This window comes from Balaenoptera physalus (assembly GCF_965194825.1).
Source record: "Balaenoptera physalus genome assembly, chromosome: 2".
In the NCBI taxonomy this organism is placed as follows: domain Eukaryota; kingdom Metazoa; phylum Chordata; class Mammalia; order Artiodactyla; family Balaenopteridae; genus Balaenoptera; species Balaenoptera physalus.
In genome coordinates, this window is record NC_138883.1 from 73,469,170 (window position 1) to 73,485,337 (window position 16,168).

General features: G+C 44.0%; 1 protein-coding gene and 1 pseudogene across 2 annotated transcripts in view; one reads left to right on the forward strand and one right to left on the reverse strand.

Annotated features, from left to right (window-relative positions):
* Positions 1–9,415, forward strand: part of LOC309654699 (uncharacterized protein) — a 55,107-nt gene extending 45,692 nt beyond the window's left edge. The window contains 5 exon segments of the mRNA XM_082449109.1: positions 6,769–6,836; positions 7,576–7,720; positions 8,170–8,305; positions 8,454–8,708; positions 9,154–9,415. Of these exon segments, the coding sequence (XP_082305235.1) occupies positions 6,769–6,836; positions 7,576–7,720; positions 8,170–8,305; positions 8,454–8,708; positions 9,154–9,315 (766 nt within the window). The 3' untranslated portion in view covers positions 9,316–9,415.
* A 4,565-nt stretch (positions 9,416–13,980) lies between these two features.
* Positions 13,981–14,465, reverse strand: LOC309655140 (small ribosomal subunit protein eS26 pseudogene; annotated as a pseudogene). The gene has a single exon. The product of its transcript is annotated as a small ribosomal subunit protein eS26 pseudogene (transcript).
* Positions 14,466–16,168: the final 1,703 nt, after the last annotated feature.

Consider the following 16,168-nt stretch of genomic DNA (forward strand, 5'->3'; position numbering starts at 1 on the left):
TATGGTATTAGGGAGTGTTCTAATTTCATTCTTTTACATGTAGCTGTTCAGTTTTGCAACACCACTTACTGAAGAGGCTGTCTTTCTCCATTGTATGTTCTTGCTTCCTTTATCAAAAATAAGGTGACCATATGTGTGTGGATTTATCTCTGGGCTTTCTATCCTGTTCCATTGATCTATATTTCTGTTTTTGTGCCACTACCATACTGTCTTGATTACTGTAGCTTTGTAGTACAGTCTGAAGTCAGGGAGCCTGAGTCCTCCAGCTCTGTTTTTCTTTCTCAAGATTGCTTTGGCTATTTGGAGTCTTCTGTGTTTCCATACAAATTGTGATATTTTTTGTTCTAGTTCTGTGAAAACTGCCATTGGTAGTTTGATAGGGATTGCTCTGAATCTGTAGATTTTTCTGGGTAGTATAGTCGTTTTTACAATGTTGATTCTTCCAATCCAAGAACATGGTATACCTCTCCATCTGTTTCTATCATCTTTAATTTCTTTTATCAGTGTCATATAGTTTTCTGTATACAGGTCTTTTGTCTACCTAGGTAGATTTATTCCTAGGTATTTTATTCTTTTTGTTGCAATGGTAAATGGGAATGTTTCCTTAATATCGCTTTCAGATTTTTCATCATTAGTGTATAGGAATGCAAGAGATTTCTGTGCATTAATTTTGTATCCTGTTACGTTACCAACTTCATTCATTAGCTCTAGTAGTTTTCTGGTAGCATCTTTAGGATTCTCTATGTATAGCATCATGTCATCTGCAAACAGTGACATCTTTACTTCTTTTCCGATTTGGATTCATTTATTTCTTTTTCTTCTCTGATTGCTGTGGCTAAAACTTCCAAAACTATATTGAATAATAGAGGTGAGAATGGGCAACCTTGTCTTGTTCCTGATCTAAGAGGAAATGGTTTCAGTTTTTCACCATTGAGAATGAGGTTGGCTGTGGGTTTGTCATATATGGCCTTTATTATGTTGAGGTAAGTTCATTCTATGCCTAGTTTCTGGAGAGTTTTTATCATAAATATGTGTTGAATTTTGTCGAAAGCTTTTTCTGCACCTATTGAGATGATCATATGGTTTTTATCCTTCAATTGGCTAATATGGTGTATCACCTTGATTGATTTGCATATATTGAAGAATCCTTGCATTTCTGGGATAAACCCCACTTGATCATGCTGTATGATCCTTTTAACGTGCTGTTGGATTCTGTTTGCTAGTATTTTGTTGAGGATTTTTGCATCTATGTTCATCAGTGATGTTGGTCTGTAGTTTTCTTTTTTTGTGACATTTTTGTCTGGTTTTGGTATCAGGGTGATGCTGGCCTCGTAGAATGAGTTTGGGAGTGTTCCTCCCTCTGCTATATTTTGGAAGAGTTTGAGAAGGATAGGTGTTAGCTCTTCTCTAAATATTTGATAGAATTCGCCTGTGAAGCCATCTGGTCCTGGGTTTTCTTTGTTGGAAGATTTTTAATCACAGTTTCAATTTCAGTGCTTGTGATTGGTCTGTTCATATTTTCTATTTCTTCCTGGTTCAGTCTTGGAAAGTTGTACTTTTCTAATAATTTGTCCATTTCTTCCAAGTTGTCCATTTTATTGGCGTAGAGTTGCTTGTAGTAATCTCTCATGATCCTTTGTATTCCTGCAGTGTAAGTTGTTACTTCTCCTTTTTCATTTCTAATTCTGTTGATTTGAGTCTTCTCCCTTGTTTTCTTGATGAGTCTGGCTAATGGTTTATCAATTTTGTTTATCTTCTCAAAGAACCAGCTTTTAGTTTTATTGATCTTTGCTATCATTTTCTTCATTTCCTTTTCATTTATATCTGATCTGGTCTTTATGATTTCTTTCCTTCTGCTAACTTTGGGGGTTTTGTTCTTCTTTCTCTGATTGCTTTAGGTGCAAGTTTAGGTTGTTTATTTGAGATTTTTCTTGTTTCTTGAGGTAGGATTGTATTGCTATAAACTTCCCTCTTAGAACTGGTTTTGCTGCATCCCATAGGTTTTGGGTCATCATGTTTTCGTTGTCATTTGTTTCTAGGTCTTTTTTTATTTCCTCTTTGACTTCTTCAGTGACCTCTTGGTTATTTTGTAGTGTATTATTTAGCCTCCATGTGTTTGCATTTTTTACAGTTTTTTTTCGTCTAATTCATATCTAGTCTCATAGCGTTGTGGTCAGAAAAGATACTTGATATGTTTTCAATTTTCTTAAATTTACCAAGACTTTATTTGTGACCCAAGATATGATCTATCCTGGAGAATGTTCCATGAGCACTTGAGAAGAAAGTGTATTCTGTTTTTTTTGGATGGAATGTCCTACAAATATCAATTAAATCCATCTTGCTTAATGTGTCTTTTAAAGCTTGTGTTTCCTTATTTTTTTCATTTTGGGTGATCTGTCCATTGGTGAAAGTGGGTACTATTATTGTGTTACTGTTGATTTCCCCTTTTATGGCTGTTGGCATTTGCCTTATGCATTGAGGTACTCCTATGTTGGGTGCATAAATATTTATAATTGTTATATCTTCTTCTTGGATTGATCCCTTGATCATTATATAGTGTCCTTCTTTGTCTCTTGTAGTAGTCTTTATTTAGTCTATTTTCTCTTATATGAGAATTGCTACTCCAACTTTCTTTTGATTTCCATTTGCATGGAATATCCTTTTCCATCCCCTCACTTTCATTCTGTATGTGTCCCTAGGTCTGAAGTGGGTCTCTTGAAGACAGCATATATATGGGTCTTGTTTTTGTATCCATTCAGCCAGTCTATGTCTTTTGGTTGGAACATTTAATCCATTTACATTTAAGGTAACTATCAATATGTTTGTTCCTATTACCATTTTCTAAATTGTTTTGGGTTTGTTTTTGTAGGTCTTTTCCATCTCTTGTGTTTCCTGCCTAGAGAATTCCTTTAGCATTTGTTGTAAAGCTGGTTTGGTTGTTCTGAATTCTCTTAACTTTTGCTTGTCTGTATAGGTTTTAATTTCTCCATCAAATCTGAATGAGATCCTTGCTGGGTAGAGTAATCTTGGCTGTAGGTTTTCCCTTTCATACTTTAAATATGTCCTGCCACTCCCTTCTGGCTTGCAGAGTTTCTGCTGAAAGATCAGCTGTTAACTTTATGGGGATTCCCTTCTATGTTACTTGTTGCTTTTCCCTTGCTGCTTTTAATATTTTTTCTTTGTATTTAATTTTTCATAGTTTGATTAATATATGTCATGGCATGTTTCTCTTTGGATTTATCCTGTATGGGACTCTCTGCACTTCCTGGACTTGACTATTTCCTTTCCCATGTGAGGGAAGTTTTCAACTATAATCTCTTCAGATATTTTCTCAGACCCTTTCTTTTTCTCTTCTTCTTCTGGGACCCTTATAATTCAAATGTTGGTGCATTTAATGTTGTCGCAGAGGTCTCTTAGACTGTCCTCAATTCTCTTCATTCTTTTTTCTTTATTCTGCTCTGTGGTAGTTATTGCCACTATTTTATCTACCAGGTCACTTATCTGTTCTTCTGCCTCAGTTATTCTGCTCTTGATTCCTTCTAGAGAATTTTTAATTTCATTTATTGTGTTGTTCATCATTGTTTGTTTGCACTTTAGTTCTTCTAGGTCCTTGTTAAACATTTCTTGTATTTTCTCCATTCTATTTCCAAGATTTTGGATCATCTTTACTATCATTACTCTGAATTCTTTTTCAGACAGACTGCCTATTTCCTCTTCATTAGTTTGGTCTGGTGAGTTTTTACCTTGCTCTTTCATCTGCTGCATGTTTCTCTGTCTTCTCATTTTAACTTACTGTTTTTGGGGTCTCTTTTTCAAAGGCTGCAGGTTTGCAGTTCCCGTTGTTTTTGGTGTCTGCCCCCAGTGGGTGAGATTGGTTCAGTGGCTTGTGTAGGCTTCCTTGTGGAGGGGACTGGTGCCTGTGTTCTGGTGTGTGGGGCTCGATCTTGTCTTTCTGGTGGGCAGGGCCATGTCCTGGGGTGTGTTTTGGGGTGTCTGTGAACTTAGTATGATTTTAGGCAGCCTCTCTGCTAGTGGGTGGGGTTTTGTTCCTTTCTTGCTAGTTGATTGGCATGGGGCGTCCAGCACTGGAGCTTGCTGGCCGTTGGGTGGAGCTGGGTCTTAACGTTGAGACGGAAATCTCTGGGAGAGCTCTCACCGATTGATACTGTGTGGGGCCAGGAGATCTCTGGTGGTCCAATGTCCTGAACTTGGCTCTCCCACCTCAGAGGCTCAGGCCTGACACCAGGCCGGAGCACCAAGTCCCTGTTAGCCACGTGTCTTAGGCTTCTAAATATGTATCCAGCATCCACTACATAGAAGTCTGATTTTCTCCTGTTGTAATTCACTTTCCAGTCCTTGCAGATTGGCTCTATTAGATCACTCTTCTGATGCTCAATAAGGCTGCTCACCACTCCAGTCGGCAGCTCATTTCCTTCCTTAAGCGGGAAGATCTCTGAACTATTTTAGGTTAGTAATTCTCTTTTCATCTTTGTCTAAACTGTTATTAACTCTATTCACTGAGATTTTAATTTTAGTTTTTCTTTTTTTCACTTTTGAAAGTCTTATTTAGTTCTCTTTCAAATGTTATGTCACTTTTTTTAAGGATCATGTTCCCTGGAATTCTTTTAGGGTTTGTTTTTATTTCAGCATAATTGCTTTTCAATCTGTATTTTATTATACTAATAATATTATCCCAATAATTAATGGGGTTTTTTTCCCTCTTTTCTTATCTATTATTTCTTAGTCATGGTGTCTTATATCTTTGTTTGCTTGTTGATCTGTTTACATTTGACTATATGTTTGTCATTAAACTTGAAAAATAAATTTTTAGGTGTCAAATTCTGGAATTAAGTGAATTTCCTCTCGATTTACATTTGACTCTGCCAGGTACTTTGGGACACAAGATATAACCACATTAATGGCAGTTCAAGGTTTGAGAGACCATAAAAAGTCCAGGTAATTACAATCTTTCACCAAATTATTTGCAAGAGCTAGCCCAATACCTCTTTTTTGTTACTTTAAGCGTGTAGACTTTTAAGTTCCCAGCTTATTGTGGGGAGGGTTTGACCAGACCTGCTTGTGTGGGTCTTGGTCTTTCATTTCTACACCCCTCACCTTATATGGTCATCAAAACAAAAGTGCAACTTTTGTGGGTTCAGCAAATTACCCCAGAATAATAGTAGCTACTGCTGGATTCCCATTATTCCTTCTGTTTTAACCGAATAATCTCTCTTGCTTTGGGAGTTCTTCAAGACTTCTAAGGCTTTTATACATTTTAAACAGGTTTGTTTTGGGTTGTTTTTGGTGGGAAAATTGGCATGGAATCCTAGTCACTGTTAATGAAATCCCCTATCCACATCTCTATGCAGATCATTGGAAGCATATATTTTACTCCTCTTTTTTCACATGGGCAGTCTGGTTTATACTTTCCCCTTTAAGTTAGAGTAATAATTTTAAAACAAAATTAAGAGTTAAAAATTAAAGTAACAATAAATTAAACTTACCCAAATACTAAAGCACTAATAAAGCTCTTATACTATTTTTGGTTTTTTTCCATTTTCTGCATATTAGTTTTCAGATTCATGAAGAAATTTCATGAGGTTGCAATCATTGAGAGTGTAATAGAGAAGGAATTAAGATCTTTACAGCTTTAAAATTGGTGATAATCTGTGTATATTTATATATAGGGAGGAGATCCTTAACTTTCATAAGATTTTCAAGTGGGTTATCACGACCATAAAAGACTGAGAATTGTATTAGTTTTCAATTCTGATACTTTTGCAAAAATTTTACCATGCTATGTTTTTCTGTGCCAACACAGACTTCTAAGTATTTTTAAGAGTGTCTCACAGCCCCCTGTGTTACTCTGCAGGACTCTGCCGTGCCTTTCTCTCAATGATGAATGCCTGGTCTACTTCTTCATGTGTTACAGGAAGCACAGCAGTGACATAACTCCTTCTTAGGAGCTATCACCCCTGGGGCAGAGATGGGATTAGGTTGATGGGTCTCTTATACCATGGATGAATAGGATCTGAGATGTTTTTCCACCAGGGCCTGATGGCTGGCAACAAAATCAAGTCACTAGGCCTTTTCTGCGTGCAGAGAACCTCCTGGAACATAAAGGCCTTCGCCTTGAGTAGAAAGCAGGAAAACAGAAGTCGTCCACAGTGTCAGGATTTCACTGAGAGTTTCTTGGGGCTCAAGTGACCTGAGAGCGTAATGGTCAGTGGCAGAGCCTCATTCTTCCCTTTTCTTTCCCTGACAGTGTCCTCTCCTCCACACACTCAGGAGAGAGAGCTACTCAATCTGCATGACAACTTCTAGAAAGAAGTGGGAGCAGCAAGGGTCTCAACAGGGGGCTAAGACCAAAGGGTGAAGACATGCAGGCTCCAGTCCCTGAGGGAGAGGAAGGAGGAAATAGACAGCTCCCAGCTTTGATGCTTGTAGGGATTATTGAATTAGGTGGGTTTGAGGTTCTGGGACACAGTGACCCAGTCCCCATCCCTGTTGCCCTGGGTTCCCATTTCCATGGCCAGCACTGACTCAGCAGCTGTGCGGGATATTGTGCTGAAGGCTTGCGTTACTATCTTTCCCCAGATCACTGGCAGTTGGTGGGCAAGCCTCTTGGGCAGCCTTGGGTGATGAAACCTATCACAGCAGCAGGAGAATGGGAATGCGAATTCTCAAGCCCCCACCCGCACCCTTCCTTCCTCTTTCAGGGGCTCAAAGTCTGGCAGGAGGAAGCACCAGCAGCAACTGACTGGGCAGACTTCCCAGGAAGATGCAGCCACTCCTGCTCCTGGTGGTCCTTCTCCTGCCGCCCAGGGCTAGGGCAGGTGAGTGACCGTCCCCATCCTCAGAGGCCGACCCCAGCCCATAGACTCTGGAGCCAGACCACTCAGGCACTTCCTAACCCTGTATCATTGGGCAGCTTGTATGAGTTCAAAGTTCCTCAGCTTCATCATCTATAAAACAGGCATTATGTCAGGCCTACCTCAGAGAGTTGATATGAGAGTTAAATGACTTAGTGTACATAAAACTCTTGGAGTCGTCCTGGCACGTACTACTTGCTATATAAACATGCTCTCTGAACTCAGTCTGCAGCTCCTGTGGCAGAGCCTCGGAGATAAAGATACAGCAATAGCAGGCCCGCCAGCTCATCTTTAGAGCCCTAAATTCATGACCTGACCGTGAGCTGGACTCACAGGGATCTGGGAGGCTCCCTGAGGAAGAAAGTACCACGGAACTGCAGGGAGAGGCTGCGCAGAGGGCTCCGGATTTGCCGTCCCCACAGCAGAGGAACCTTCCTCATTATGGGAGGCTGCAGCTGGCCTTGCCTTGTGGGGAGGTGGGAGGGAGCTGAGGCCGGGATGGGGAGCCAGCAGCGTTTCCTGCAGAATCCTGGAGCCTCCCCCCAAGGCTGGTGCCCTGCAGACCCAATTCTCATGAACCACCAGCTTCTCCGGCCCCTGCAGCACCTCTCCTGCCTCGCCATCTTCTAACCTTTCTGGAGCCACCAAGCCGAAGCCCACACACCTGTCAGTGCAGAGATAAGTGCCTAATGCTTCCTTCCAGGGCAGATCATCAGAGGCCAAGAGGCCAGGCCCCATTCCCACCCTTACATGGCATATGTTCAGATCCGAACTCCACGTCTGAAAACTTGTGGGGGGTTCCTGGTGCGAGAAGACTTTGTGATGACAGCAGCTCACTGTTTGGGAAGGTGAGGCACTAAGGGGCTTCTGGGCACCAGCAAAGCAGTTCCAGAAGACTTCCTGAGATGAGCCATTGAAAGCAGGGTTCTAGCAATAAAGGGGTGAAAAAAGAGCAGGTAGGGCTTGGGGGGCAGGGAGCAGGCCAGTGTAAATGGGGAGAAAGCAGGACCTGATCAAAAAGAGCAAGATGGGGAGATGGAAGGCACGCATTGGGGCTCAAAATATGAATTCAAGCTCCTTTTTTATTGTAGGGGAGGCCAAATATAAGGTCCCTGGGTTTCCCACCACCCCCAGCTCAAGGCTATGGAGGCCAAGGGCATAGAGCCCAGTCCCAGAGCCCTCCTGTCCCCACGTTCCCTTGGCTGAGGTCTCACCACCCTGGGCTGTCACGTGACCTGCATCGGGGACTGCAGTTCCTGCAGCTCAGACCGACCTCTGGGCTCCCTTTCCTTTGCAGCCAAATAAGTGTCATCCTGGGGGCCCACAACGTCAGTAGGTTGGAAAGGACTCAGCAGCGCATACCGGTGCTCAGAGCCATCCCCCACCCCAGGTACAATCCGCAGAACCACCAGAATGACATCACGTTACTGCAGGTACCGACCCTCTGGTCCTTCACCCGGGCTGCTCCCTCCCAGCTTGGGGGACCAGGGAGGGCGAAGCCGAGCAGACTCCCAGGGTGGTGGTGGGCGTGGGGTGAGCACGGCATCGACAGTCCCTGAGTGCCTGCGTGCTTCCTGCCAGCTGAGGAGCAGAGTCAGACGTAATCGAGCTGTGAGGCCGGTGGCTCTGCCTCAGACCCAGAACAGGCTGAGTCCTGGGACCCTGTGCACCGTGGCCGGCTGGGGCCTTGTCGGCCTGGACAGGAGAACAGACACTCTCCAGGATGTATGGATCAGAGTGCAGAGGGGTGAGGAGTGCAGTAGACTCTTCACGTTCTACACTGACCGAACACAGATTTGTGTGGGCGACCCAAGAGAGCGGAAATCCGCCTTCCTGGTAAGACCACGGGCATCTGCCGACACTGTCCGAGACAAAGGGACGTGGGCAGGCTGGGCAGTGGGGACAGACTACATCCCCATGGCCTCAGTCTGGGGCCCAGACCAGAGTGAGGTGGGGGACTTTTCCCCATCAATCCGGTCTCTGGGGGAATAGCAGGTGCACCAGACACAGGACGTACACATGCAGCGTTTTCCTGGGGCCGGTGAAGGTACCTTGACCTGGGTTGTTCTGGAGAATAACCATAGCCAGGGCTGAAGCCCAGTGATGGAAAAATCCAGAAGCTCGACTTCTGCTCCCCCCCCCTCCCATCTCACACAGAGCCAGCAGTGGAAGGAGCCCACCCACCCCTGTCTTCTCTGAGGGCGGGCCTTAGGGCCGCAGGAGCGGGGAGGCCTGGAGAATGGAGGCCCGGCTTAGTGTCCCTTCCTCTGGTTGCCCACAGGGGGACTCCGGGGGCCCCCTTGTGTGTAACAACGTGGCCCAGGGCATCGTCTCCTACGGAAAGAGGATTGGGACTCCTCCAGCAGTCTTCACCAGGATTTCCAGCTTCCTGCCCTGGATACGGAGAACGATGAGACGCTTCAAAGAGTGGGGGCTGGAGTGACACGCCCTGTCACTGACTCCCCTTCTCTGGGGCAGAGCCCAGATCCAGGGCGGTTCCCAGAGCCTTAATAAACATCCACATCTAGAGTGGAAATAACCGATTTCTCATTTGTTCATTAAACATGATTCAGTACCCAGCAAATGTGTGCCAGGACTGAGTGTGAGCTCCTCCAGGAAAGTGGGGTCTCTTCCCCAGGACAAGTGAATCCCCATCCCCACCATCCTGGGAGTCAGGGTGAGCTTCTTCTCTCCTCCAAGCCATCCATTCCTCCGTCTCCCCTCCACCCGCTCTGGGGAGTGATGGAAGGACCTCTCTCTCCCCAGAGTAAGGCTCCTCATTCTCCACCCTACCAGAGACTCTCCTTTAGGTATTAAAGTGTGCCCCAAAACTGTGTGCCATTGGCGTGGGTAGGACAGGCAGATCAAAGAGAGAATTGAAATTCCATACAAGGCCCAATTTAATATATGGTAAACGATTCTCAAATCACTGGGAAACAATGAACTTTTAATAGACGACATTGAAACAAAATAGAGAATCATTGGGGAAGAAAGATAAAGTTGGGTCCACACTTCTCATCATAATCCAAAATAACACTCAGATGGGATCAAAGATCTAAATGTAAAAAAATCAAACCATACAAGTACTAGAAGAAAGGAAAAAAACGGTTTACTTTCTTAAAAATATCTAACAAAACACCCATATCAAAGCTGCACTATTCACAATGGCCAAGAGATGGGAGCAACCCAAGTGTCTATGGACAGCCAGAGTTTCTGAAACCTTTACCCATACCAGCCCTGACTGTACTATAGACCAATGTTCTCATTTTCAATGTGATGAGGGTCTCCTTCCGGTTTCGTTACTCTAAAATTATACAGTACAATATGTTGGCTAAAATAACTTGAATTTATACTAAAGATTAGCTTATGACTGATACATCAATATTATATTCAAATAATAGATTTCTGAAGTCACATAGTTTAACACCGTGCTTTTAGCACCTCAAGGTAACTGTAAAGAATCAGCTGGGAAGTTCTTCTATGTTCATCAAAATGGTAATTACTCCTCGCAGTGTGACATTTCCCACCTGAATTTTTGCAGTTTCCATAATCTTGAATAATCACTGAACACATAGCAAAGCAACTGATATGCAGAAATGCTTTGGTAAATTTGATCATTCTTTTATAGCTATTTCTTGCCAGAAAGTCATTTGCCTAACATTCAGTGTAGGTCACTTATCAACAAAATTTTAATCAATAACACATCTTTGAAATTACTCAGTCATTTTTCCTATATTTGCTACCACCTACCCATAGGAATTCTCTCTTGCTTGTATGTTCTGGGGGAAAACAGTCTCATTGTTAAATGTTTGCATTGGCAGGTGGAAAGAATACTTGACGATGGAGGGGGGAGGAGAGAGCTGTGGAAGAGCCCTCATCCAGCCCTTCCTCTCTGTGACATTTACTTAGAGCCCCAGAGCACCGCCCAGGTCAGGACTCAGTCCCCAGGAAACTCCCAGGGCAGACCCATCTCTCCTCTAAGCCTCTCCCTGCCAGTCAGCACTTCCAAGGCAGCTCTCTGCCTCCAGCGGCCCTGACGGAAACGTTTCTACAGACCTCACCGTGCTCACCTCCAGAGGACAAGTCCCTTCATGATCATCCCAGAAGCCAGTTCCACCACCTCTCACAGCTCAGCACCCTCCCCCGATAAGTAAACCTCAGCAGCAGAGCTTTGGCAAGAAAGCATTTTGCACACCAAAAACTAGAGTAAAAGAACACAACTCCTCCCACTTTCTTTCTCCACTTTCCACCTCTGTCTTGGAAGCCCTACTGACTTGTCTGGAAAGTCACAAAACCATGGCAAGCTCATGGACAGAAACCCCACCGGGAACTTCTCTCCTGCCCCATAGCTCAGGCAGACTTCCGGTCCCCCAGAGGCCTGGTGCCTGTGTCCTGGGGCAGAGCATCAGAGTCAGGAGAAGCTAGCCACTGGTGATTTGTCATAATTATAGCAACATCACAGAAGTGAGGTCTGGTAACCTTGATAATGGTGGTCTGAGTTTGTCTGGGAAATGGTGGGTGCCCCAGGGGAAAGCCACCTGAACCTCGGGTTGGAGAAGAGAGGGCAGCCCAGGAGCAGTTCCAGTAGCTCAAAGGAGATGTCTTTCTTATACAAATGCAAAAAAACTCTCAGAAGTGGATGAAATCTTCCAAATACATTATGAACCATTTCAAGATTTTAGGTGGCATGACCCCCAGAACAACTAAAAACCGCATTAGACTGATACCCATCAAGATTGCTTTTTCGCCAGCAGTCCCACTCCTGGGCATATATCCAGACAAAACTCTAATCCTAAAAGATACCTGCACCCCTATGTTCATAGTAGCACTATTCACAATAGGCAAGACATGGTAGCAACCTAAATGTCCATCAACAGATGAATGGATAAAGATGTGGTACACGTATACAATAGAATACCACTTGTTCTTTTTTATGACTGAAATAGCGCCATTTGCAGTAACATGGATGCAACTAGAGTTTATCATATTAAGTGAAGTAAGTCAGAAAATGAAAGACAAAAACCATATGATATCACTTATATGTGAAATCTAAAATATGACACAGATGAACCTATCTACGAAAGAGAAACAGACTCAAACATAGAGAACAGACTTGTGATTGCCAAGGGGGAGGGGGTTGGGGGAGGCCTGGAGTGGGAGGTTGGGCTTAGCAGATGTAAGCTATTATATATGGAATGGATGAACAGCAAGGTCCTACTGTATAGCACAGAAAACTACATGCAGTATCTTATGATTAACCATTATGAAAAAGAATATTTTTTAAAAATAATGTATGTATAACGGAATCACTTTGCTGTACAAAAGAAATTAACACAACATTGTAAATCAGCTATACTTCAATTAAAAAAAAATAAGATTGCTTTTTCAAGTTTCCACCGAATTTTCAGAAGTATAATTTTTCCAGGCTACATTATAATCCACTGTTTTGTTGTACAAAAAATTACTAAACCATTTTGACATCCGTAAATTTAACAGGCCTCTCTCCAAACATTCCTCCCCAGTATCCCACACTCACTTTGCCCTGGCCGGAGCAGATCAGATGGCTCCACTGATTAGCCATTGGCTCTGCATGCTCAGGGACCTTCCTGAGTTACAAGCCCTGGGACGGTACTACGGGTTCCCAGAAAGACAAGACTCTTTTGTGCTCCTCACCTTCTGTCCCAGTGAGCCGCAGTCAACACGAAGTTGTCTTATGCCAGGAAACCCCTACATCTGCTCCAGTCTTGTTTGTTGTCATAGAAGCATACAGAGACCATGTAGGGTGGGGCTTGTGGTCTGGTCTTTCTGCCCCATTTGATCTCCCCTGAAAGAGAAAATTTCCGTGGATATCTCTGTTCATAGGAGACAGGACGGGCACTGCCTGGTGACCTAAAACAGTGGGATGTCCAGAGGAGGATAGTCTGCAGTGGTCTTCAGGGACCCAGCACAATGAGATGGGGGCTCCAGCCTTCCCTGGGCAGCATGGCGGGCTGGCAGCATGACCTGTTTCCTTGCTTAGCTCTGATCTCCCTGTAGAGATGAGGAGCTCAGCCCTTGTTCTGGAGCACTTCAAATACATGTGAAGGGGAAGTGATCTGTCTTCCGGATAAACCATCTAGAAGACCTGGAAATAAATCTCTCTGACCTACCCTGGTTATTTCTTTGTCCCTGAGATTTTCAGACCCCCTGTGTCCTGCTTACTTCCAGGTGAGACTGGTTTCTAAAACCTGAAAATTTGAGCTCATGGAGCAGAATTCTCTGGCTTCTTTCTCCCCCATCATGAACCAGGCACATAGTAAATGTCCCATAAATACTTGTTGGATATGCGAATGAACAGTCCCCCAAATTGCTTTTGGTCCTAATGCAGCCTGAACCTCAGCAGCGATTTATCTTTTTAAGGAATTTAACCATCAAGATAAAGAGGAACACATGTACAGGATTAGAAATCAGAGTGAGGTTGGGAAATGGGAGGAGGGGGTCTGGGTGGAAGCCAGCTTCCATTAGGGCCATGATCAGTGGTGAGGCAACACTGAGAGGCCCACTTAGGTTCTAGATATCTGCCCTGGTGGAGCAGGGTGGCTCAAGAAAGTGGGGAGAGTGAGAAGGTGACATCTAGGAAACAGTGCAAGATAGCTCTTTCATTCTTGGTCTAGACAATAGCTCTTGGGATAGAGCAACCCACTCTTAGCTTTGGAGAATGGGAAGTTATAAGCCTCATTTTCAGCTTTCCCTCCACACCAGGATCCTGTGCCATCCTAATTATAAGTAACTTTCCATGTGCCAAGCTGTGACCTATGGAGAGGAGAAGACCCACCAGGTCTCCGTGGGAGTCTTTCCTGTAATCTGTGCACTATATACCCAGCGGCAGGTCTGGGGTTTAGCAAATTTCTGGGAATGGACTGAGGCAAGGAACGATCATAGCAATAGTCTTAGCTGGGGCACTGGGGAAGTGTTGCTGCTGGAATAAGCCAGGGCTCTGAGGATAGGGAGAGTCACTTACCTCTTTCAGCTCTGGAGGTAGGAGATTGGCCACTAAGAACAGGAGAAGCAGCATATTCTCTGAAAAGCTGAGCAGGCCTGAAGTGGCATGTGATTTCTCCTTCCAGGCTTTTTCTTTTTTTTTTTTTTTTTGAAGTATAATTTCCACTTTATTGTCTTTCCAGGGAACAGTATTTCTTCAGTCTTTAAGGACTTAGCTCCTTACATGGGCTTTGGTGGAGGTCGTGGGGCAGCACCAGCAGGTCTAAATCGGGGTGGAGGTGTTCGGTCCTTCCGGGCTTCCCGAGAACGATTCCTGACTACCTTGCTGTGAATGGCGCAACTCACGCAGTAATGCAGTTTCACATACAGCTTGGGAAGCACATAGGACAGTTCACGCGCCAGAAGCTCACCGTCAAAAACACTCGCTTCGGAAATGTCCCTGACGGCTGCGGCCTCTACGATGTTCCGAATGACGAACTTCTTAATAGCCTTATCCTTGGGCACGCAACGGGCACAATTGGTACAGCGAATAGGCTGCACGTGGCCGTGGCCCTTTTTGGTACGACCATTGTTCCTTCTTTTCTTGATCATCTTGGAAGCGAAGAGGGGAAAAAGGGCTTCCAGGCTTTTTCAATCCTGAGTTTCAAAGGGCAAGCTCAGGGCCCACCAATTTACTCCTGGTTCTATTGATTCTCAAGACATGAGCTTTCATCAGAAAAATCTGTATGGTGAGGGTGTTGCAGGAACCACATTCTTAGGCCCTTGGTAGTCAGCATGATCACGTTCACCTAGAGAAAATCCTGAACTCTGAATGGAGGAAGGGCTTTAGGGGGTTTGGGCGTTAATCAGAAATGGTGTCCCCTTCCTCTAAACTCAGTCCTCCAAGACCATAAATCTGACCCCACCATGCCTTTTGTTTGTCATTAGGTAACTGTCTACTTCCTAAAAAAAAAAAAAAAAAGCATGCAACTATCCAATTATACTCTTTGCAGAGCTGAAGAGTTTTTTTTGATAGCTGAAGAGTTTTTTTGCTGTTGTTCTAAATGCAAAAGTACCAAGAAAAAGTCTTTCCTAAAACACATTAGCCAAGAGCCTAGCCATTAATCAACTTCTTGGTAGTTTCAGGCAACTGCAAACTGTTGGGGATGGGGGTGAGGACCAGAGATTGAGGATGAAGTGGAGGTGGGGTATTGATGAGAGTACCAGGAAGATAAGGTGATGACAGAATAGGAGAGTTTAAGTAGAGGGGTTTGACAGACAAATGCACCTGAATTTATTGTGTGGTCCAGTCCCAGGTGGCCCTTATAAAGCCAGTATTATTCTCAACTTGTTGATATTTCAAAGGTTTAAAAGACCCCAATATTAAAGTAGTTGGGAAGCATCAGGTAGAGATGGAAAGAGGATAAACACACTTTGTCATTCATTCTAAGTTTTCCAGGTCACTCCTGTCCCACCTGGCCCAGGTAATCTGGGCTCCAGGGAAGACCATGATGTGGGCAAAGGTTCTGCCCCCCAAGGCGCCTTGCTCCTGATGAGGAACCAGGCATGTTTGCTCATGCAGTTCTCTGCACACAGGTGCTTAGGGTTGTCAGACTTTAGAAGGGCAAGTTCCAAGCTATGATTCTACTTAGAATACAGGCAATCAGCCGGACAGTTTAGATTACTTCTATTTGTTCTTTTATAATTTAGTACAGACATGAGAAGACTTCTGGAATCTTATCTCAAACTGAACATAAAGTTTAAGCTGTTTTTGCATCTATTGGCTCAGTCATTACCCACAAGGTAGAACATGTATCTTCTCATTTTCATTCTCTGCCTCAAGAATGACAGTGCCTTAAAGGGGATATATTGCCTCTTATCTTTGATGATTTACCTCTCCTCCCCACCGCCAATTTGCAAACCACAAGTCTGCTCAGCAATGTTGCAGTAATTTATTAAATAACTGTGTCGACACACTGGTCTTTAACGCACCTATAAAATATTATTTATGATATTTGGGAAGTATAGAAAATCAAAGATGATAGACTATAATTTTAGCCCAAAGCAGGTGTTTATCATTTTAACGAATCTTGTCACATAGAACCATGAGAGTTTTCACAGTTTCTGCAGCTGGTTTCCTGTGCATTTGGCAGTGCTATCACATTTTTCTGATGATAGGCAGTTTTCCTCTGAGCTATTTGGACTCCACCTTGGACTCCACTTCCACCCCACACATGGCTCAGGCCTCCCTTCTCCCAGGGTTCCCCGTGGACCCACATAATAGTGATCAGCTGTTGTCTCTCTCTGCTCTCCTTCCACTCCCCTCCTCCTCCTAT